The 23,366-nt window shown below is 47.8% G+C and overlaps 1 protein-coding gene across 1 annotated transcript; it reads right to left on the bottom strand.

Annotated features, from left to right (window-relative positions):
- Positions 1–7,741: 7,741 nt before the first annotated feature.
- LOC116487540 (interferon-induced very large GTPase 1-like) lies at positions 7,742–15,046 on the bottom strand. Its single transcript, XM_032184537.1, has one exon. It carries the CDS (start codon positions 15,044–15,046, stop codon positions 7,742–7,744), a length of 7,305 nt encoding a protein of 2,434 aa, XP_032040428.1.
- Positions 15,047–23,366: the final 8,320 nt, after the last annotated feature.

Genomic DNA, 23,366 nt, shown 5'->3' with positions numbered 1-23,366 from the left:
CTGCTGCTCCCCTGCGTGGACCACAGCTTGTTTCATGCTGTGCCATCTGGTTTTGCACCCGTTTGTACTTTTATTCCTGTAGTCCCTGCTGGCATGGCTCCCCAAATCCCAAATCTCACCTCCCCTAATCCCAAACCTCACCTCCCCTAATCCCAAACCTCACCTCTCCTAATCCCAAATCTCACCAGGGGGCAGCACCAGGCTCCCTTTGGGGCTGTCTCCCCCCCAGGAGAAGCCCCAAACTCAGCAGTTGCAGTTTTGGAGCTCTGGCAGCTCCTTTTCGCAGCAATGGGAGCGACCAGGGCACTGCTGCAGCTGCAGGGTGGCCGCATGTCCCCGAGGGTCTGCCTGCCCTGGGGACAGCCCTGCTGCCCTGCAATGTGGATTTGGTCACCGTGGGAGGGTGGAGAACGCAGAAACTGCTGGAGAGCACAGCCTGGGAGGACGTGCAGAGGCAACACCAGCTGTGCTGTCTGCATGCATGGTACCGCAGCAGGGCGCTCCCCTCGTGCCTGTGCCCACTTCTCTCCGGCTGCCCAAACACTCAGAGCTCCTGAGCATCCCCGAGGCTGCCTGAGCATCACTGCATTTGCCTGAGCATCACTAAGCAGCCTGTGTCCAAGCATCATCTGGAGGATTCTGGAGCCTCTCTACGACTGCCTGAGCTTCACCCTAACCTACGATTGCCCACACATCCCTGGGGCTGCCTGAGCACCCCTGGATTTTTCTGAGCATCCATGGGGTTGCCTGAGCCCTGGAAACTCCAGGAGCTTCAGGGCACTGGGGAGCTGGGGGCTCTCGGTGTGAGTTTCTTGTTGGGAGCACCTTTGATGTCTTTGTACAACTCGGAGCATTTATTGGGTTTATTTATAAGACTGATATTTTTCTCTTCTGCTCCAGAAATACTACTGGGGAACAAATTCACCTGCTCACCACTTTGACTTGTGATCAGCAGCCTGGCAATGGTAACGGAGGCTGTGCTGGAGCATGGGTGCCCAAGGGTGTCCCAATCCCCGTCCCCATTCACTGCCACCCCACCGTGTCCCTGCTGGTCTGCAGCACCCTGCCAGAAGGCTGCTTGAAACACCCCTGTGGCCACAGCAGCCGGTTGCTTATTTAATGACTAATGACTCTGCCAACTCTAGGGCTAACACTAGTTTTAGGAAGGCAAAAATAGCAGCAGGGGGATTTGCGTATAGATGTTTCTTTGTGGATTAAGGGCCCCAGTTTCAATTTGAGCCAGCTGAGCTGCAGCTTGTAGTGGTTTTCCTTTCCCTCCCCTTCTGTTCATCTCTTTTTTTTTTTTTTTTTTTTCCTATTCCTGTTTTCCTTGGGAGCTGGAAGGATGATGGCTTTTTAAGACAAAACTCACAGCGATGTGTGCATGTTTGTTTCCTGCAGTGCTAGGTGACCTCTGCAGCACCAGGGCCAGATTTTGGGTATGGGGCTGCAAAGCCACAGGAGAGAGCTGGGGGAGCATCAAGACCGAACCCTGCCCACTGGCATATCCTGCAGTTTTGTCATCTAATTGAGGCTCTTTTAATACACTTAAAAAAAAGGGGGGGAAAAGAAAGAAAGATAGAAAGAAAGAAAGAAAGAAAGAAAGAAAGAAAGAAAGAAAGAAAGAAAGAAAGAAAGAAAGAAAGACAAGACAGGTGAAATTATGGCTTTAAAAAGCATCTGGATGCCCTCAGCAATGGAGCAAAGTGTGGTGTGTGTTTTATTGCTTGCTGTTCTGAAGGAGCCGTGGGCTGCAGTCCGGATGAAACCCACGTGTCTGATCCCAAGGAGTAAGCAGCGGTGCTGGGGCCCAGCGGGTTTTGGCATAGAAATAACATAATAGAAGTTGCATAAACAAAGTCTCCAGTCTGAGGGCAGCAGACCCTAGCAGAGGGCACAGCCAATATAGCAGCACGTGTTGAAGATGTGAGTGCCCAGCGTGGGAATCAGTGCTCCTGCTGGTGGTGGGGGTGCTGCAGGGGCAGGAGCTCCTTGTGCTGGTGGCTCCTTTCTGCTCCCACACTCAGGTGGGAGAAAGCTCCGTCTGCTCCAGGCTTCACAAAGCAGGATGCTTCCAGCAAGCGTGCTCCTGGCCCAGCAAACCCTTGCCACGTGCACATTTTCCCCTGCCCCACAGACACGTTTCTTCCCAGCTCCCTGGCTCGAACATCTTTGCCATTGTGGACCTGCTTCTTACAACCCCAAGGTCTCGCCTGGGGAGCTGGCGTCATATTCATCCCTGGAGGCATGAGGCTGAGCCTGCTTTTTGGGTGTGCATCACTTTGCAGAGCAGTCTGCCCTTTCAGCAGCCGGTCTCCTTCCATCCTGCCACAGCCGTGCGCGGTGTTTGCAGCCCCTTACCACCGGTCAGTGCCACCACCACAGCTCCCATCTTGAGTGTTCAGGGGGTGTTCCCTGGAGGCTTCCTTCCATGGTGACAATTCACCATTTGTTCTTTCTCCCTTTTCAGTAACTGCTTTTCCATGTTAGGACCCTCTCTCTTATCCCAGCCTTACCTTTCTAAGCCATTGTGGTGAGGGATCCTGTTGGGGCTGTTCTGGACATCCAGGCAGATGACACTCTCTGTGTGTCCCCTGTCCTGTTGCCCCTGCTCCTTCAGAATCTGGATTTCTTCAGCACATCTCCTGGTGTGCCCCAGCTGCTGCCCATCCCTTCCTTTGCCTCCCCTGCCTTCACGCTGGTAACCTCCTGCAGCACCATGGGCTCCAGAGGGATGCACAAGAGGATGCTCACTCAATGCTTCCTCTTCTTGGCTGCTGTATGACCTCCTGGGGCTGTTGATTTGGGATGTCCTGGGCATTGTGGCAGTCTGTCCGGCTGTTCCTGTCCCGGGATCCTGGGACATCAGCACAGAGCTGAGGTCCTTCTCCTGGAGCTGCTCAGGCCTGCATCCTCCAAAGGGCAAACAGGTCCAAACTGGGGCTGAGCGGCACCAAACTGGGGAAGTGCACCCTGGTAGAGGTGGTAAAACAAGCACTAGAAGATGTCTGGAGGGACATCTGTGCCAAGGGATGTCCCCTACCACCCTGCAGGCACTGCTACCCAACACCTTTTCTGTGTCACCCTTGGGTTCCAGGAAATTGCAGCTGGGGGTTCACAGGAGTCCATGATACACGAGGACACCGAGGCTTTATTCCTTAAGCTTCTCTACCTGATTACAGATTACTGCCAACCACCACTAACAAGAATACCTACGGTTAACTGCGATGGATGCACTCAACTCCTTGACCAAGCCCACAGCAGCTTGGCTTGGGCTCCCAAGAAAGAAAGGCCTAGGCCCTGACCAGGCCACAAACTTCCTTGATTCCTGCCTGTTCTTTTGAACTCCCCTGAATCAGGTTGTGTGGTGTGCTTTGATGTTCGTCAGCCTGGAAACCATTTCACAGGACCACGGAATCTCTTAGGTTGGCACAGACCTCCAAGACCACCACGTCCATCTGTTAACCTAGCACTGAGCAGTCTACCACTACACCATGTCCCTAAGCGCCACCTCTACACGCCTTTTGAACACCTCCAGGGATGGTGGCCCAACCACTTCCCTGGGCATCCTCTTCCAATGCCTCGCAACCTTTTAGTGAACAAATTTTCCCTAATATCCAACCTAAACGTCCCCTGGTGCAACTTGAGGCCATTTCATCATCATGTGATTAACAAGCGAATAGCAGGAGGTTCTTCCAAGACTAATTTATCAGGGAGTAAAAGAAGTCGTGGGTGCAAGGAGTGTTGTGCTTGCCTTTCCCATTTTTTTGTAGTCTGACTACAAGCCAACCGCTTTATTCCATAAATATGGCTGAACGAGCTTTTGGGGGCTTTCCCTGCACAGCAGTGGGCTGCATGGTGGCGGCCACCCCACGATCAGGGACAGCTCCCCAAGACACTGCTGGAGGCTGAGAGGCCCCTTACCAGCTGCAGATCTTCTGTCAGAGACCGACATCACACACATGTACCAAAGGGTGTTAAGACCTTGCAGGGGGTGGCACTGGGGGGGCTCTGAGGGCCCTGCCAGCCCAAACCACTCCGGGATTCTGTGATTTTATCAACAGTTGCTGCATCAGAAGTATGGCAGCAAATATACACACACCAATGATAGGACGAGAGGCAATGGGCTGAAGTTGGGGTAGGGGACGTTTAGGTTGGATATTAGGGAAAACTTCTTTACCAAAAGGGTTGTTAGGCATTGAAACGGGCTGCCCAGGGAAGTGGTTAAGTCACCATCCCTGGAGGTCTTGAAAAGACGTTTAGATGTAGAGCTTGGTGATATGGTTTAGTGGAGGACTGGTTAGTGTTAGGTCAGAGGTTGGACTAGGTGATCTTGGAGGTCTCTTCCAAACTAGACTATTCTGTGATTCTGTAATGAAAATAAATTTACTTTGTGTTTCAGCTGTGGGTCTGTTGTTTTTTTCTGCTGCCTGCCTGCGCTGGCCCGCACCCCGGCCTAGTGGGATGCAAATGTAAAATCGTACAGAGTCCTGCCCAGGGACTGCTGCCTTTGCTCTGTCCTCCCCCACAATGCTCCCACCACGTCCACCTCAAAATTAGAGGTTTTACCCTTCTGGAGCAGCCTTGCACAGCTGACACACGTTCCCAGAGCCCCAGGCTGGCTGCCACCTAGCCTTGCATTTAGGAAGCAGGTTGGGATTGGGGGTTTGCAGACCCTTCCCCAAGCTCATCCTGCCCTGGGAGTTGGTCATAGTGAAGCTCAGCCTGGTCTCCCTATCCTCGAGGCCAATTAACCCATCAGGGAAGGGAATTAGATTGGCAAGATAGCATTTGGTCTTGACAAATGCATGCTGGTTGTATTTTTTATCAGCTTATTATCCCGGGGGGCGTATAAAATGATTGTTTAATGATTTACTCTGGTGTGCGAGATGTACTGGACTATTAGATGAATTAGGACCGGGGGGGCTTGTGAGTCCCTGTTCACCCCTGGTCCTCCTGCCAGGAGCAGCTGCTCTTGGCCTGCTTCAGCGCAGGGGCTTTTCCCATCCTGCACAAACTCTGAGACGATTGTTGATGGTTTTGGAAATGGCCTTGGACAGAACAGTCTTGGAGAGAGATTAATTTGATGGCTGGACGGTTAGATGAATTAGGAATGCAGTGTCTTCATGGCCTCTTTCCAGTACGTCCAGGTCTCTCTCATCCTGGGGAGCCCAGACCTGGTCCCAGTACTGCAGACGGGGCCTCACCAGTGCTGAGGCAGGATCCCCTCCCTTGCCCTGCTGGCAGCACTTTGCCCAGTGCAGCCCAACAGAGCAGCAGCCCTCTTTGTGGCCAGGGCCCTTTGCTGGCTCCTGTTCAGCTCGGTGCCCACCAGGACCCCAGGCCCTTCTCTGCCAGGCTGCTTCCAGCCGGCTGCCCCCAGCAGATGGTGGTGCTGGGCTTGCTCCATCCCAGGGGCAGGACGCTGTGCTTGTCCTTGTGCAACTGCAGGAAGCTCTTACTGACCCATTTCTCTGCCTGGCAGAGAAATATATATAATATAATATAATATAATATAATATAATATACTACATATATATATAATAATATAATATAATATAATATAATATAATATAATATAATATAATATAATATAATATAATATATATACAATAATAATATATAATTATATATATGATAAATATGTATGTATATTATGTTTAATATATAATTTAAATATAAATATATATATTGATATATATATAAGAACAGGACCAAGAAGAATCTCCATCTTTTACTGGAACATGACTATGGAGGATAAGGAAAAGGCTGAGATTCTCAATGCCTTCTTTACATCTATCTTCAGCAGTCAGACCAGTTATCCTCAGGGTCTCAGGCTCCCAACCTGGAAGTCTGGGACAGACAGCAGAATAACCCCCCCACAGTTCAGGTGGAAAGAGTAAGAGACCTGCTGCTCTACCCGGACTGTCACAAGTCCATGGGGCCAGGTGGGATCCACCTGAGGGTGCTGAGGGAACTAGCAGATGTGATTGCTGAGCCAATTTCCATCATCTATCAGTGGGCCTAATCAACTGGAGATGTTGCAGATGACTGGAGACTTGCAAATGTGACACCCATCGATAAGAAGGGAATGGGCCCAAGTTGTGCCAGGGGAGGTTCAGGCTTGAAATGAGGAGACATTTCTGCTCAGAAAGAGCAGCCAGGCATTGGGATGGGTTGCCCAGGGAGGCAGTGGTATCACCATCCCTGGGGGTGTTCAAGGAGAGGTTGGACGTGGTGCTTGGGGACATGGTTTGGTGGGTGACATTGGTGATCGGGTGATGGTTGGACCAGATGATCTTGGAGGGCTTTTCCAACCTTCATGATTCTAGGATTCTACAGGAAAGCTGGGGTGGGACTCTTTATCAGGATGCGTAACAATAGGACAAGGGGTAATGGCTTTAAACTAAAAGAGGGGAGATTTAGATTAGAAACAAGGAAGAATATCCTTAATATGACAGCAGTGAGGCACTGGCACAGGTTTCCTAGAGATGCTGTGGATGCCCCATCCCTGGAGATGTTCAAGGCCAGGCTGGATGGGGCTTTGAACAACCTTGATCTTGTGGGAGGTGGCCCTGCCCATAGCAGGGGGATTGGAACTAGATGATCTTCAAAATCCTTTCCAACCCAAACCATTCTGATTTTATGATTGTAGGATAATTGTGGCTCACCTTGAAATGAAGTATGCACAGACCAGTCCAGTCCAACTCAAACAGTTTCTTAGCAAAGACTACAAAGCATTATAATGAATCACCACTCTTGACAGCTCTTCAGGAGACTCTGGTCATTGGGTTTGCAGCAGGATTGCAGGAAAAGTGCAGAGTAAACACCCCCTCCCACTGCGCTGATGCAGGCAGAGCCACTTCAATGTTCTCCAGACCCTTTTTGTTCAGTTGCCACCTGCCCGTCTTGACAGCACAAACGCTAAGCTCACGCACTGCTGACAGCTGCTGAGGAAGCTGCAAAGCTGTCTAATTCTCTACATTGGTTATAAAGGGCTTTTACCCAACACAGAAGTGCTTGGCAAAAGCAGTTGGGGTGGCTAGGAGCTGCAAGGAACTTTGCCAGGCCCAGGCTCATGAGTAGGAATGGATCATGGAAGTGGGGGCACATCTTAACCTAGGACATATACCTAATAACCACACAGTTAAAATCACTGTCTAAATCCGCATAGGCTGCTGCGTTAATTGCTTTAATGGCATCAGAAAAAGAACAGCACCTGAGTACTGAGTTTATGAATGCAAACAATAATCCCAAAATCAAAACAGCCAAGTTCCCCACATGTTCACCTGCTCGCAGACCCTGCTGTCCTTTTGTGCAAGTGTGACAAATATTGCTGCAGGGAAACTGTTCTTTTGCCAGTGTCATTTCTTTTCCCATAGCAGCTGATAAAACTGGTCCTTTCTAATGCTGCCTTCGCTCTTCATCTGGCACTTGGTCTTGATCTTGGCAGTATGACTGCTTCCTGAAGGAATATTTTTCTAGTTTGCTTTAAGACAAAGCTGATGTAAATATTTATGGCAAGAAAGGAAGAGGACTTTGACGTTATCACAAAACAAGGGAATCGCTGAGCAGCGGCCTGAGAAGCACTCCTTAGTTCACCCAACGTTGCAGCAATTACATTTAGTTTTATTGACATGGTTTACGTCATAATCATTACAACAAGATTTTATTGTTATCCTCGTATTACGTTCTTCTAAAATGCAAAGCACTTGCAGTTTTTCCTTCATACCATCTTAGCCTAATATTTCTCCAGTTCAGCAAGTGCATTCTGCTTTGTAACTTCCTGCCATGAAGCAGGGATTTCTCCTTTGCCATGAAATTTCCCATTGTAGTGATGTTCTAGCTGTGTCCTGAAAGAAGACACAAACCATTTCCAGTATGCTTGCATGGATGGATCAGGAAGAATGCTCCAAGTGGAATATGGAGGTCCTGCATCCCGGTATTTCTTGTAGGGGATCCATGTGTCTTCACCAACCAGAAATAGGCAGTCACTTGAAACAAGGCTAGAACAAATATCAATGACTAGGTTGTCTGTTTTATGCCATCTGTATCCTGACAAAACTTGTGGTCGATGGAAGACAACCCGGTGGTCTCTGTCATGCTTTGGCATAGTGTTAGTGCAAACAGCCCCACAAAATGGACACTGCTCCGGGCACCCTGCAAACTGCTCAGCCACTATTGTGTGAGGCTGCCTTTCAAAGGAGATCATACGAGCTTCTTTAAACTCTTTCCTGAGATCATCAATAACAGGAGACAGTGCTTCTGTCATGGCATTATTCAGAAACTCTATGTCTGTTATCTCCTGATGTTCAATGCCCTTCAGGTCGCTCCTGGGCAAGCTTAGCACATCTCCGAGTGCTCTGCAGAATTCATCCAGCCAAAGAGAGATTTTATCCTTTCTGTCTTTTCTGTCTTTGACAACCGTGGTTGATGCAAAAACAGCTGACTGAATGTTTTCAGAGTAATGAGAGAGGGATTCTCTTAAAAACGTCTCTAGCCTTCTGTTCTTATCTAAACAGTACGTCTCAACTTTTGTCTTAATGAAATTATTTAAAAAGTCTCCTGGGGCATTAAGGTAATGCTTGAAATTTTCAAATTTTTCTTCTGCTAGGTATTTCAGCATGTAATATTCCAGAGTGGATCTATTGCCTCCGAAATCCGGAATTTTATCCTTCACGTCTCGAGCTATGTCAAGAGCTGTCTTCTCATAGATGGCGTGTCGAAGAGCTGGGGCAATCTTGCTGCACAGGAAATCAGCAAATGTTGTGATACAAGAGGCTCCTTGGCAGGAAATCTGGAAACATTTGAAGAAGTCTTCTCTCTTGCTCTCCAGGTAGACGACTGGATCATTTGCTTTCCTGAAGGCTGCATGCATGTCTTTAAACCTTTCTGCTGCCATTCTGCACAGGTACAGTGATAATTCCATTTTGTAATCTTTATTAAAACTATATTTTGCAGTGTTAGGAACAGACTTCATACCTTCCTCCACTTCATTTAGTATTTCATGAATAAAAGTTTGACTGTAATCCATTTTGTCCTTTTCCTTCTTCTCAATGTTTGCCTTCACACGCATTTTGATGCTCTCTGTAATGCGGTGCATGTTGGTCACATCGGCATCGTCCAAGCTCTTAGAAAAAATGCGGAAGCCTTTTTTCTTAGACACATGTTTCTCTATGTCAAGAGAAAATGTATTATTTTGGTATAAATTCAATATTTGTTTAACTACATTAGGCTCCCTAAAGTGATCTAGAAGGACGTTTTCTATATCCACATCGATGTCCACCTGTTCCAGAGGGGGAGTAGCAGAGGACACTTCAGCAACCCACTGCTTCCAGATAGAATTGAAGCGGTTTCTCAGTTCACTTTCACCTAATTTCTGGCCTTTTAGAGACAGGGCCAACTCTCTGCTCTTTCTCAGGAGCTCATTTTCATATTCAGACTTCCTCTCATCCAGTTTACTCTGGCTCTTCTTTACTTCTATAAGTTTCTCACACTTCCTTTGCGTTTCAAGAAGAAGGGACTCTCTCAGTTCTTTCAGCTTCAGTTCTGTGCTGCATTTCCACTGGATCAGTATTTCACAGTCTCTGTCTTCACTAAAGAATGTTTCCATGTTCTTGATGATGGCATCACTTCTCTCTTGCACCAGTTTTTCAAGGTGTTCCGTGGTGACCTTGTCGAACTCCCCGTTCCGCACCTTGTTTTCCAGTTTCATTTGCAAGTCTAAGATGTGACTTCTCAGCTGCCAGGTCCACTGACTAAATGCAGTTTCCAGTTTCTTGTAGGCAGCAATCTCCACTGAATTCTTGAAGCTGAAAACAAAGTTTTCATTCAGCAAGGCATTCCACAGGTCACTAATACGAACTTTCAAGCTGGAGAGCCTCAAAACTCTGCTGTGTGATTCCTTCTTGGCAGCTTGGAGAATTTTGCTCTTTAATTCCTGGACGTTCTGGCTGTAGGTGGGGCTGGGCGGTGCCATCGGTGGGTTTCCTTCCCACAGGTGACCAAAGTAATGAATGTGGGTTTTCATGTCAAAGTGGATGACGTCGTTAAAGCAGGTGATGTCACAGAATTCCTGCTGGGCCGCAATCACGGTCATTTCATCCAGCTTTTCCTGCAGACGTCTTTGTCCCTCCATGTTCTGTTCCTTTGCGGTTATTTCGCCCACGTTTTGGTGCACAAAGAGGCAGCCTGGGGAAATATTAACTTGCTTCATCCTCAGGAAAGCCTGCACAGCAATCTGAAGGACGTCTTGCATTTCCGAAGGATTTTCTCCAAAGATGTTGATCAGAGTCACGTTGCCGATGCCAATGACAAAGGTGGCCAGCTCATTGTCATGGTTAAGTGACTGCTTATTGGCCATCTCTATGGCACGAAGTCCTTCTGTGTCAACAACGAGCAGGTAATCAAAGTTCAAATCCTGTTGGAGCTTCTCGTCCACTTTAATGAGCTGCATAAACGCTCCCCGGGTGCACCTCCCTGCGCTGACGTTAAACTGCAGACCAAACATGGCATTCAGCAGGGTTGACTTCCCTGTGCTCTGGATGCCAAGCACGGAAAGCACAAATACTCGCTTGTCCCCTAGCTTCTCAATTAACCTGTCAAAGACGGCTCCAATCCATTGCAGTGGTATGTAAGAAGCATCACCATCCATCAGCTCAATGGGATACCCTAAAACCATCAGATTGGCAGCAATTTCAGGTAGTTTGACATACCATTTTTCTTTGGAGGTTGTTGATTCCAGTGCCTCATAAATCTGCCCCACCTCTCTCAAAATATGCTCAAGGCCAATGGACGAATTGATTTCATCAGAAAGGGCATCTAATTTCTTCACCAATTTCATTTTCTGGTTGTTGTTTTCATTGTTTTTCTTTATTGATACAATTTGATACCATACCTTATGGTACTCTCTCTTCAGCTCATCAAGGTGATCAGAGGAGATGTCATCCATGAAGATCTTCATCCACTGCAGAAAGAATTTCTTGGTATTGTCTGGCTGTGACTGGAGAAAGTCAAGGACTGTTTTCATCAACTGATTGAGGGGAAACGCTTTACCTAGTTGCTTTCTTCGTATTGCAGACTTCTCCAATTCAATTTGGCTCCGATGATGCTCTATGCTCTTGTTCCTCTTTTCCTGCAAGCGAGTGAGTTCTTTGTCCTTTTTACACCACAGGTACCACAGTTTTCCCTGAAGAGGCAGTAGCTGTGATTTGATCTCAGACAACTTCTCTTTCTTTAACAGATTCACCAGTTTGATTGCCGTTTCTTTGGCTGTCACGCACGCTTCTGCATCTTCATCAACTAAGAAGCCGTGCTCGCGAGCTGTGCTCAGGCATGCATTGAGGCTAACAAGCGTGCTCGACCCTTCCACTAGGTCTCGGATGGTTTTTGTCAGCTCACCCACTAATTCTGCTTCATTTCTGTTCTTGATCCCTATTCTTACGTTTTGGCCAGATCGACCAGCTGCAATGCTCTCTTTCTCAGTGAAAAGGCAAACCAAAGGCCTCTGAGACTGCCACAGATCATGTAAAATTTTCCTGCCTTTCTCGTTGCTCTGATCCAACTCAGAAACAAGAACCACATTCACGGCAGAGATCTCCTGTAAAAACTGCAGCTGGGGTTCATGATCCCTCGCATCTCCATGCAGGTTACAGAAAGCAACAGGGCCGTTAAAGCTGTCGTCGTCGCTACCACGGGGAAGGTACCAGGAGATCTCCACAACACCTTTCATCAGGAAGCAGTCTTTGGTGCTGCCTTTGCAATGGCGGTGGAAAAAAGTGTCATGTTTTTTCATGCTCAGCAGGGCATTCAGGAGCTGAGACTTGGAAGAGGAAGGAGAGCTGCCGATGCGGAGGAAGGACACGATGGGTATCTCTGCCTGATAAATGAGTTTTTCATCGTGACTGCTAATCCTCATCTGCTCTCCCGATCTCACCGTCCCTTTCCAGCTCTTCTTGATTTGGCTGAAGGACCAGAGAGGGAACTCTATCTGTGAAGTGCCCGGGTTTGGTACCAGGAGGGGTAGTGCAAACTGGCAGAAAGCGAGCTTGGATGAAAGGTACTGTCTCATGAAATCATCAGCACAATGAAAAATTGCCATCTGGAGGTCCATGGGGTGCACATGACTCTCCCTGCTTGCAGATTCAGGGGCTCCTTTGTCCAAGTCACTGAGAAAGTCATCAAAGGGATCAGAGGGCTCGTGCTCCTCCCCTGAGGTGTTTGGTGTGGGAACAACTCCCGGCTTACTCGTCTCCTTGCAAGTCAGGTACCTCACCCGATAATCCACGGTCAGGAGCCTTTGCAGGAAGTAAAATGGTAGCTCGCTGTCCTTGCTGGGCTGGCTGTCGTGTACAGATGTCTGGTGTATTATGTGGAAATCTTCTGTGCCCATTTTTCTTGGATAGTACCTTTCCAGCCCGAGGCGCTTAAGTAAGTTGACGAACTCCGGGTTTGCAGTGGCTTGACTTGCTTTGGATTTGCTGCTGTCTGATTTGGGTTTGCACTGACTGGGAGGCTGCATGCCTTGAAAAGCATCTTCCAGGTCTGTTATTATACTGTCTTTGTTCAGGTTGCCAGATGTGTCCTCCACTTGCCCATCGATGAAGGATTGCAAATCTATTTCCAGCCTCTCCCAGTCTTTGAATGCATTGTGGTCTTTGAGGAGAGCTTTCATCTCTGTGGACCATGTGTTTTTCATCTTTTCTTTCATGAAAACTAAGCGGTCATGCTTCTGCTCAGGGGTCACCTTCTTGTTTTCGGATGTTATGGTGAGCCCCATCAGCAGCAGGAAGGCCTGAGCTCTGCAAACATCCTGTTCCTTCAGGCTCTGATACTCGTTATGTGCCACGCGCATTTCCTGTATCATGAAATTAATTTCTGGACACCCAAGGAGGTACTGAAAAGTGCCGCTTTCTACTTGGTATCCCGTGCTGGTTGTAACTAAGAGCACTAAGAGTTCTATGTCTTCCTGTGCCCTTTGCTGCAGAAACTGGAGCAAGGAAGAAACAGACTGGCTTATAGTGAAGGTGGCTTTGATCTTTGCCTCATGAATGGCAGATACAGAAGTTGCCGGTGCGTAGGTGACTTCCATGATGTACTCCTTCATTTGCAGCAGTGTCGTACTGAGATCATCAATACTGGAAATATTGGGAGTTTGGGGAAGTGTGTGCTCCTTGTGGAAGACCCATTGCATAATGAAGGAAGCCCTGGGGAAGTCCTTGACAGAATAGATGTGAGGATCCAGCAGGCACTGCAGCAGAGATTTGATGTAGATGGTGTTTTCTGGAGAAGACTTCTGGCAAAAAGAAACAGTGTTCACCAGGAACTCCTGCAATGCTTTGTCTGACAGACATATGTTGATCCAGACACTGTGATTCTTTGTTCTGTTACTCAGGCCCTGTTTAAAATCTAGCAACATGAGCAGTTTCTTTTCATCCACTGTCCCCTCCCAGGTCTTTACTTGATCCAGGAAAGCTCTGGCCTCTTCCACGGCACTGGCCAGTTCCTCTCCAAAGATCACACCAGTGCTTTGATTCGTTAGCTCTTCGTAGACAGCCCTGAGGCTGCTGCCCATTTGATGGGAGGCTTTAAAATCGCTGCTGTGGTTGGACAGGATTATGTCCCACACTGGGATCAGCTGAAAGCCCCGGTCGATCACACACCAGGTTGTGTTATTGGCCACAAGCCCGCATTTCCACTCGGGAAGGGAATCCGTCTCTGCTGGGCCCCCTGTTTTGGTCACATAGAGCTGAACTGCTGTGTGGGTGCTGCTTCTGTCTCTTCCCTGAAATGATGCCTGTGAGCTGGAGTTTGAAGCATCCCCCTTCACTCCCCACTTGGTACCGAAGCCGCTGAAGCTAGCGCCGACGTAGCTGTTCAGTGCTTCAGATGTTTGTTGCTTCATCTCATCCCATTGCTCTGCCCTGAAACCTTCGGCACATGCTTTCCACCAGAATATTCCCCCAAAGTGGAGGGGTCCCTGGTTCACGTGGGACCCAAACCTGCTGAAGAAGCTGGCGCACCTGCTCTTCAGTAGGAACCTGTCTGCCTCCTGGGTGATGCTCAGAAGCTGTTCGATGTCTTGCAGCTCTCGCAGGGCTGCATCTGAGAGGCGAAGCTGGTCCTTTTGGAAGTAGTAGGAGGCCAGAGGGATGTACTGGTACTTGGTGGTGCAAATGTACGCCTGCTCCGAGCGTGACCGATGGGAGTCCTCTGACTGTGAGGACTGGCCGGAATCTACACCTGTTTCAACACTGAGCCCCGAGAACCTGTCACTGGCAGAAGTGCTGATGCTGAACCCCAGCTGCTCCATGGACTTGGTGAAAGCAGCTTCTGCTGCAGAGGAGGAGAACTCCTTCCTCTCAAGCAGCGACCCTTGCACTGGACCAGTGAGCATGAAGCCATCAGGGACCCTGATGAGTTGCTCTCGCTTTGCCAGCACATCCTCCAGGCTCTTGGTTTGGTAAATCCCCTGCAGAGCCAGGCCTCCCGATGCCCGCCTCAGGACCTCCTCGTCAGAGACGTTCTCCCTCTTCCCCATGGACTTCTCCTGCTGCTCCAGTTGCTTCTGGATGCTCACCAGCTCATCCAGCAATGCCTTCTCTGCAGGTGCCCAGTACTCCCTGGGAATGTCCATGGCTTGCTGTAGGGCCTCCTCTTTCTGCATTATCATTTCCTTGCTGTGGCTGCGGCTCTTCTGCATTTCTTCCAGCTCCCATAGGATTGACTCGGCTTCTTCTTGTCTTTGCTTCATCCTCTCCAAGTGCTGTTTCTGCAGCTCATCAACAGCTGTTTCATTGCCTGTGATTCCCAGGAGCCTTTTGAGTGCCTTGGTCTCCCAGTTATACCGTCCTTCACGTGCCAGTTTAAGGTAGTCTTCATATTGTAGATGTTTCAAAGCATTTATGGACTTAACACCCAGTATCTCTGACAGTTTGGGGAGCCAGTATTCTTCATCAAGTCCTTCCTTCTCAAATGCTTCTGCCAGCAATTGCTTAGCAATTCGTGCCTTTTCCCCAGCAGCTGCTCTCTCCTCCTGTGACTCCATGGCTGTGGAACGGGAAAAGAGACTTTTGTTACATCAGGTTAGAGGAGGCCACCACCCCTTCAAAGAGGCCTCTCCATAGTTCCCGGCCCACGGATTTCTTCTGCCCTGCTGCTGGAACCCAGCCTCGGGCACCCCTGAGATAGGCAGACACAGCCAGACAGACACATGCAACCACTGGCACGGCTGCACAAATAACCATGGACAAGGCGCTGCCTTCAACAGCACCCATGTATAACCTAGCAGGAATGGTCTCACCCTGGCTCCTCGTCCTTACAGCACTCGCCCACATGAGGTAGAGAATGGGATTGCGTGGAGAGAGGCAATCTCTGGCCCATCAAGTAGCGACTGGAGACTGGATGACCTTAATGACGCCAACACTCTTGCCATCCACATACCCTTACACTTTTGTCATGCAAAACTACTAACTAAGGGAACAACGATGGTAAATTTCCTAGAGGGGAAGGCATATGAGGAGTGTCTGAAGTCACTTGGATTGTTCAGCCTGGAGAAGAGGAGACTGGGGGGAGACCCGAGGGAACGGCATGGAGCTGGGACAGGGGAGGGTCAGGCTGGATATCAGGAAAAGGTTCTTCACCAAGAGGGTGGTTGCGCACAAGAGGCCCAGGAGGAAAAGGGGGCTCCCTGTGTGGCCCCTGCCCTGCCCAGCGCAAGTCAGCGGGGACCTACCTGCCCTCCCTGGTGCTCTGCAGCTTCTGCACCGCCTCAGCCCAGCTCCGGCAGCCTCTCAGCCCAGCTGCTGCACTGCCTCAGCCCAGCTCTTGCACTGCCAAAGTCCAGCTCTTACCCCACCCCTTACAGAGCCCCAGGCCTCTGCACTGGTTGAAGCTTCCTGTTTACACAGCAGGGAGAGGCTTTCTTCTTTCTTGGAAGTCAGGCCATTAGATGATACAGCACCTGAAAGTGAAATTTGGCAGCTGCTGGTTGTGCTGGGGCTGAGCCAGGCTGCTGGGGCATCTGCATCCCAAGCCCCAGCCGGGCAGGTATGGTGGTTTTAATTTGCTGGGCAGCTGAACTCCACCACAATGTGCTCTCACTCCCCCTCCTTTGAAGAAGATGTGGAGAAGAAAGTATGCTTAAAAGAAAACAAAAACCAAAAACTCACAGACGGAGATAAGTGAATTTAAATTAACTTAATTTAATATAATTTAATCTAATTAAATTAAATTAAATTAAATCTAATTTAATTAAGTGGGAAAAAAAGGAAAAGAAGGAAAAAACAAAACAAGTAGAAAAAAACAAACAAACAAACAAAAAAACACAAGTGAAGGCTGCACGGAAGCACAGGGAGAGAGAAAAGAAATTCCTGTCTACTTCCCATCAATGAATGATGTTCAGCTAAATCCCAGGATGCAGGGCCTCAATACATATAGCGGTGGTTTGGGAGGACAGAAGTGTTCATAATGAGAGCCCCCCTCTCCTTCCCCTCTTCTTCCCCTCACGGGGATGGGCCCCATGGTACGGACCCATATCTGGAGCAGTTCTGGAAGAGCTGCTGCCTGTGGTCAGCCCCTGCAGGCTCAGTTTGGGAAGGATGGCAACCCGTGGGAGGGACCACACGTGGAGCAGGGACAGAGAGTGACCGAGAAGGAGCGGCGGAGACGAAGTGCCATAGACTGACCACAACTCCCATTCCCCCATTCCCCTGCGCTGCTTGGGGGAAGGAATTGGAAGAGGATGGATGGGGGGAAGGTGCTTTTGGGTTTTCTCCTTTGTTTCTCACTTCTCTAGCTTGTTAGTAATAAGCAATAAATCTTACTATCTCCCTATGCTGAGTCTGTTTTCCTGTCACAATAATTACTGTGTGATATCCTTGTCCTTATCTCAACCTTTGAGCCCTTTTCATCATATTTTCTCCCTGCTCCCCTCTGAGGAGGGGGAGTGAGAGAGTGGCTGTGGTGGAGCTCAGCTGCCCTTTCTAGTAAAACCACCACAGAAGTAGACTCAACAAACTCCCTGGGTAAAAGGGAGTTTAGAAGTTTAAAATTCTACTGTGTAGAATTTTATAAAAATCAACAGGGAAAGTCCAGAGTTGGGCCAGCTTTGTGGAAAAACCACTTGGCACTCAGATTTGTGAAATGCTGTAAAAACCAATATCACGACCTATTGTGTGTATCTGGAGTATTGCACACTGCATAAGAAATGTGAACACTTTATCAGACAGCACTTTGACCCTGGCTCCCCTCAGATCCTCATAGATAAGCAGACGGCGTTTGGGCTGGATGGGCAGCATGAGGTGGATCAAAAACTGGCTGCAAGACCACGGCCTGGTTTAGTTGGAGGCCAGTAACAAGCAGAGTATCAAAAACTCAGAATAGGGCAGTCAGAAGTTCTCTGAAGAGTTGTCCCACCAAGACCCCTTGATAAATTTGGAGGTGGGGCCTAATAAGGAGTCTGTATTCTTAGCAGATGGAATTTGGGGCAGCCAAATCATCCTTAGCTTATAAGATACCAGGACTTAATTTGACTAGTAATGCCTTAAGAGTAACAGGGGTAGACAGGTCTGGAATGTTGGTGTCACTTTTTGAGTCTACTGAATTAAGCTGGGAGACTAAAAGGGTCACCTGGCAATTGTTACATGTACCTGAAGCAGGAACTAATTAATTAGGGGGAGATTGAATAGTCAAATTAGGATTGCAGTTGAAGACCAGTGAAAAAAGAATAACAGTCTCAATGAATTTATTTACAGAGAATGATGAAAAAGAAATAAATCCCAATGGACGGGTATGTGTTAGAACTAAACAGTTAGGTTGGTGCAATGTGAAACAGGGATTGTTGTGAAAGTAGCAAGGCAGAACTCTAACCTTTGATAGTACATATTGCTTGTTCAGCACTATGGCACCAGGCTGCAAGTCATCTGGATTGAAAAAATGCTGCCATCAGCACAGCACGCCCTGGGCACGTGGCTGTGCGTTATCGCAGTAGCCTGTCAAGGATTGCCAAGTGCTCTGTGAGGCCAGGGCCACCAATTGTGTGCTGCCCTGACTTTGGGATTATGCACAGAATCAGAGAATCATAGAATATCCTGAGTTGGAAGGGACCTGTAAGGGTAAGGAACATCGATTCCAACACCTGGCACCACAGAGATCTACCCAAAATTTTAGACCATGTGACTAAGCGCACAGTCCAAACGCTTCTTAAATTCCGACAGGCTTGGTGCAGTGACTACTTCCCTGGGGAGCCTGTTCCAGTGTGCAACCACCCTCTCAGTAAGGAACCTCTTCCTGATGTTTAGCCTAAACCTCCCCTGCCTCAGCTTGACAAAATTCCCACAGGTGCTATCACTGGTGATTAAGGAGAACAGATTGGCACCTGCTCCTCCACTCCCCCTAGTGAGGAAGCTGTTCTACGATGAGGTCCCCCCTCAGCCTCCTCTTTCGAGGCTGAACAGGCCAAGTGCCCTCAGCCGCTCCTCATACGTCTTCCCCTCTAGGCCCTTCACCATCTTCGTCGCCCTCCTCTGGACACTCTCCAGCAGTTTAATGTCCTTCTTGTACTGTGGTGCCCAGAACTGCATGCAGTACTCGAGGAGAGGCCGCACCAGCGCAGAATAGAGCAGGACAATCACTTCCCTCGACCAACTAGCGATGCCGTGCTTGATGCACCCCAGGGTACGGTTGGCCCTCCTGGCTGCCAGGGCACACTGCTGGCTCATAATCAACTCTTCTTCCCACATACAAACTTTACTATTTCATATTATTAATGAGCCCCGTTTCAACCATAAATCCACGGAACTTCAGAAAAAAGGGCTGAAGCACTCAGCCTTCTGTCTTTTAGACAAACATTACCACCTTTTCCACAAAAATTTACATTTTAACAGGACCGAATTTCAAGCTGAATGCCAATTTTTCTCATGCACTTTGTTAGTGTGAGAAACACTCCGTAGCCAGTAACTTAGGCTCAGGCGAGGATCTGAGTGAAGTAGCAATTTATTTGCGATTGCAATGGCGGGCACCCCACAAGCAGGAGAGAGCGCATCTACTAGTTCCAAAACACAGTTTATATACTTTTTGATGACAGGACCCTCCCCTGTTTCCCCACTGAGTGGGTAATCCAGGTTCACAATCTATCTGATGCTTCACAAACAATGCATGGCCTTCAGTAGCCAGCTTGTTAAATTTCAATTTCCTTTTGCCATTTTTACTGTTTGAAGTGGTAATGTTTCTTCACTTATCTGACTTGACTTAACACCATGATTTTTACCTCATTGTCCTAAGGAGTCTGGTTGCCTGCATTTTACAAGGTCACCTGCTTAAGCTTTCTTATCACTGTAAGCATATCTCAGTACCACATTCCTTCCTTCTAAACAATGTAGCTCTGCAAAAACAACATTTCTATTTCTACATTAGTAAAGCCATACAAAACAAGGAATCACTCCTGTGTATCCGTCAATATGGGGGTTTAAAAGGTATTGACGCCTAAATAATTTGCTCTCCCCCTTCGTACCAAATTCCCAGGGCTCAAGCCCGAACCACCAAAGAAATGACTCTCTCAGCTCTGCTTTGATAATCAGTCAGCCCCCTCCCTCCCCCCAGTACTTGGGAAACTGACCAAAGACCACAGCAAATATACCAACACTTCTCGACCGTTAGTTACTTAGATAATGCTCCTGCCTTTTTTCTTGTCACACTCAAAGCATTTAAGAGCAAAAAAATAGGATCACAAGATACACCACCAGGCCCATATATTAGGCACCACCAATCAAAACTTGAATAAAACAGCCCTTCTTTTCAGTCTGTCACGCACTTTGTTCATCTCCGCCCTCTCCCCTCGCAGAGAATATGGAACCGCGGATCGGAACACTGCACTCGCTTTGCAGCGACACTGCGTCTCACTCACACAGCACAATCACGCAATCACACAGAGAGGCCTTGTTATATATGGAGTGGTAATTCGTGTTGAGAAAATGGTTGATATTAATAAAAAAGGGGGAGATGTGGGAATGTGGCCATGGGGGTTGGAAAGCCCCATGGTTGAGATAACATTAGACTCTTAACGACGAGGCCATCAGGAATATACAAGAGTTTAGAGGGAACAAAGAAGGGTGATTCAGGAGACTCCATGCAGTCTCCGGTTTCTTGTTCTCCAGCTGGTCTCTTGTTCTCCAGCCATTAAGGCATGGAAGTTTCTGGGTGTTTGCTGTTGTTGTTACATTCAAAGTTGTTTGACCAATGAAAAGTTGTTTTGAAAAGAACTGCTGTGGAGAGAAGGGTGTAAGAGGGGAGCCTGCCCTCAAGAAAAAGGAAGGAAAAAAAAAAAAAAAAAAAAAAAAGAAAGGCAACACGATGAAGTTACGTCATCAATAAAGAAGCAGGAAAAAGGAGTGAGAGGGAACAGGCTGGCAGAATGGAGACCAGGACGGGAGCAGGCACATTGATTGCCTCATGAAGATGGGTTCGGCCAGACTCAGCAAACCGCTCAGAGAAGCTCATACAGAAAGTTGCTGGAAATAGGTGCACCGGAGCTGGAGAGAAGCTCAAGCTGAGAGAAGCGGACCTGTGCACACAACTGCCTCTCGCTGGTAAGCAGCTGCGCATTATGGGGAATCATACGTCCTTAGGAACAAAGACTGTCCTGGTAACCTTACAGCTTATTCTCCTTAACAATCGGACAGTTTATGATCCTGAAATATGGGACCAAACTGAGGTCAAGGTGTGGGACTCTGCAACTAAAAATGACAAGGTTGCAGTGGGATTGCTCAGCACCTGGCGAGCAATCTCTGAGGCCTTAAAGAGCTGTGTGGGACCATGGTCAGAAACGTGTGGTTTGCCAGATAGTGAGGGAGCTGCGGGCTCCTTTACTGGTCCAACTGCTACGCCATGGGCCCCTCTGCTGCTACAGCCATCGAAGGCTTTTGCTGTTACACCCCCTGTTGACCTGGACGTGCCTTTTGACCCAGGCCTATTGGCCTTGAAAAGGAGATGGATACGCTTTTCTTCAATCTGGGAAGAACAGGATACATAAGGCCTGAAGACCGAGTTGCTTGACAACTTAAAGTGAGACATATTGTTCAAAAGGAATGGAAAATGGAGACTTATTAGTAATTGAGAATAGGAATGGAAAATGGAGACTGTTAAGTCATGGAACTTAAAGGATTGTTTGTTACCTTTTCTGATCGTGAATATGTATAGGCGTACTCGATTTTAGTAAGTTATGGAACTTAAAGGATTGTTTGTTACCTTTCCTGTATGTATAGGCATAGTCGGGTTTAGTATGTAAAGCCATGTTCTCTATATTTAGAATGTTTGATGTTTGTGTGTGCGTGTTGGTGGAGCGTGGACTCCCTGCACACCCAGCGCTGTTTACTTGCCTTTTATACCTTTTAGAAATATTTGTTTTATAAATATTACAAAATTCAGATTGAGTTGAGACCTCATTTATAACAGGCCTCCAGCACATCTCATTCATACCACAAGAATATAATTTAGAATGATAACTAACCAAACAAGTATTGTCTCTGACTGTGTTCTTTGTGGAGTGACTTGTTCCACTTTGTTTCAAACCCTTACACTTACACAAATACTTTCAACACAAAATACCTGGACCTTTAAGAATAACGCATACAATTATTAACACTCCAGTTAGTATCCCTCCAGCAGCTGAAAACATACTGTTTGTCCACGGCTTCAGGAGATCTTTGTCTGCTCCTGCGGTGAGCGGCTGAGAGTGGAGTCCCCTCTGAGCAAAACACTCAGGGTACACCTAGGGGCGTCCACGCCGCAGCCGATCCCACAGCCGAGCAGAGTGTCTCCTGCCTGGCTCACCAAAATGACTCACAGAAAGCTGACTCCACAATCAGTAAGATTGTAAAGTAGGTATTTTTACTCAGCGCTGGACGGCACGGGGTGGGGGGTAGTCCCACCAAAGTCGTGCACGCCTATCGTGGCAACTTGCTCTGGTTATATCTAGTAAAGAGTTACATATACATGAAGTTTCCCAATACTCCTATACATATGCATAACCTATCCCTTTGTGAACAGTCCTCCTTATCTCAGACCCCTTGGTTAAAGTCGGGACCATGAGGTTATTTTGATCTGGTTCTTGGGGTCCGAGGGGCTCCTGTTATCTGGAGGTCTAAGCGCAGCACAAACACAGTACATCACAAATATAGCACATACTCATTCTTAATCAGTCACTCTCTAGTTTCTAATTCCAATGTTTCAGCTACAGCATACTTGCTCTCTTCTGGATCCATGGGTATTCTACTGTTAACATTAATGTTCAAAGCCTGACAGACCCAGTCCTCCATGGACCCAAATATCGACCAAAATACACGGGGTCTTAAGGGTTCTTTTGGTCATTCTATCATATAATACTGGACCATTTTCAATTTTCTCGTTCATTTTCTGGGGCCCCTATTGTTCCAATTTCTAATCATTATTCCTAATGGACTTTCTGGTAATTTGCTCCCTTTCTTCTGGTCCTTAGTCATCAATTCTGTCTGACCCATCTAGGAATTTTACTACGGCAATTCCCACAGCCCTTGATTACCTTAGTAAGAGTGTCTTGCAGGGGGTTTAGGACCTATCACCCACCCACAAATCCTATACAAATCACTTCCTTCACCGGCCAAGTCCCTCACGGGAGATTGGAACCACGGTTAGAAGACCTCCACACTCACTTCGGAACTAAGTTCCATCTCAGTCACACTCTTACACACACAGGCAACCGAATCCCACCCAACCGAATGGTATACTCCTTAAAAACTTACGACTCTGTCGTCTTCGTTCGGATCTTCGCGCGCAGAATTATGGGCAAAATACAGTGCTGCAGCCGGCAAGGGAGCTCATAAAAAAAAACACAAATTCTTTGCTTACCTTTATTCAGGTTCAAGATGGCATTAGTCCTGACCTGACTCAAACAGGAGCCATCAAATAGTGGGGTGCCTCTCCTAGATCAAATCAGAATTCAGGAACCAAAGCCATCCCGGATGAGCCCCCATTTATAATAAATGGTTCAGTCTTCAAAATAGGGTTACAATCAAAGTTTACAAATTATTAAGGGAATAGAGGTAAGCAAACAGCGCTGGGTGCGCCGGGAGTCTGTGCTCCACCAAGACGCATACCAGTTATATCAAGCAGCTGGTTTTTATGCTCCTAGGCTAATACATATTCATTAATACTTCTAAAAAAATCAGGGTTATTATAATTAGTTTCCGGAATCCAAACCCTCCTACTAGAGCATGCATATCAGTCTCTGGTGGTCCCTCTGGGGGTCTCTGTGGGTCTCTTGAGCTGAAGGCTCATAGTCTTCCTCCCTCTTGTCCTTCTCCTTTGTCCAACTTGGCTGGATGTCAGAGACT

Source organism: Aythya fuligula, chromosome 3 (assembly GCF_009819795.1).
Source record: "Aythya fuligula isolate bAytFul2 chromosome 3, bAytFul2.pri, whole genome shotgun sequence".
NCBI lineage: Eukaryota > Metazoa > Chordata > Aves > Anseriformes > Anatidae > Aythya > Aythya fuligula.
The sequence above is the reverse complement of the archived record's forward strand: the minus strand, read 5'-3'. Positions and strand labels throughout refer to the sequence as shown.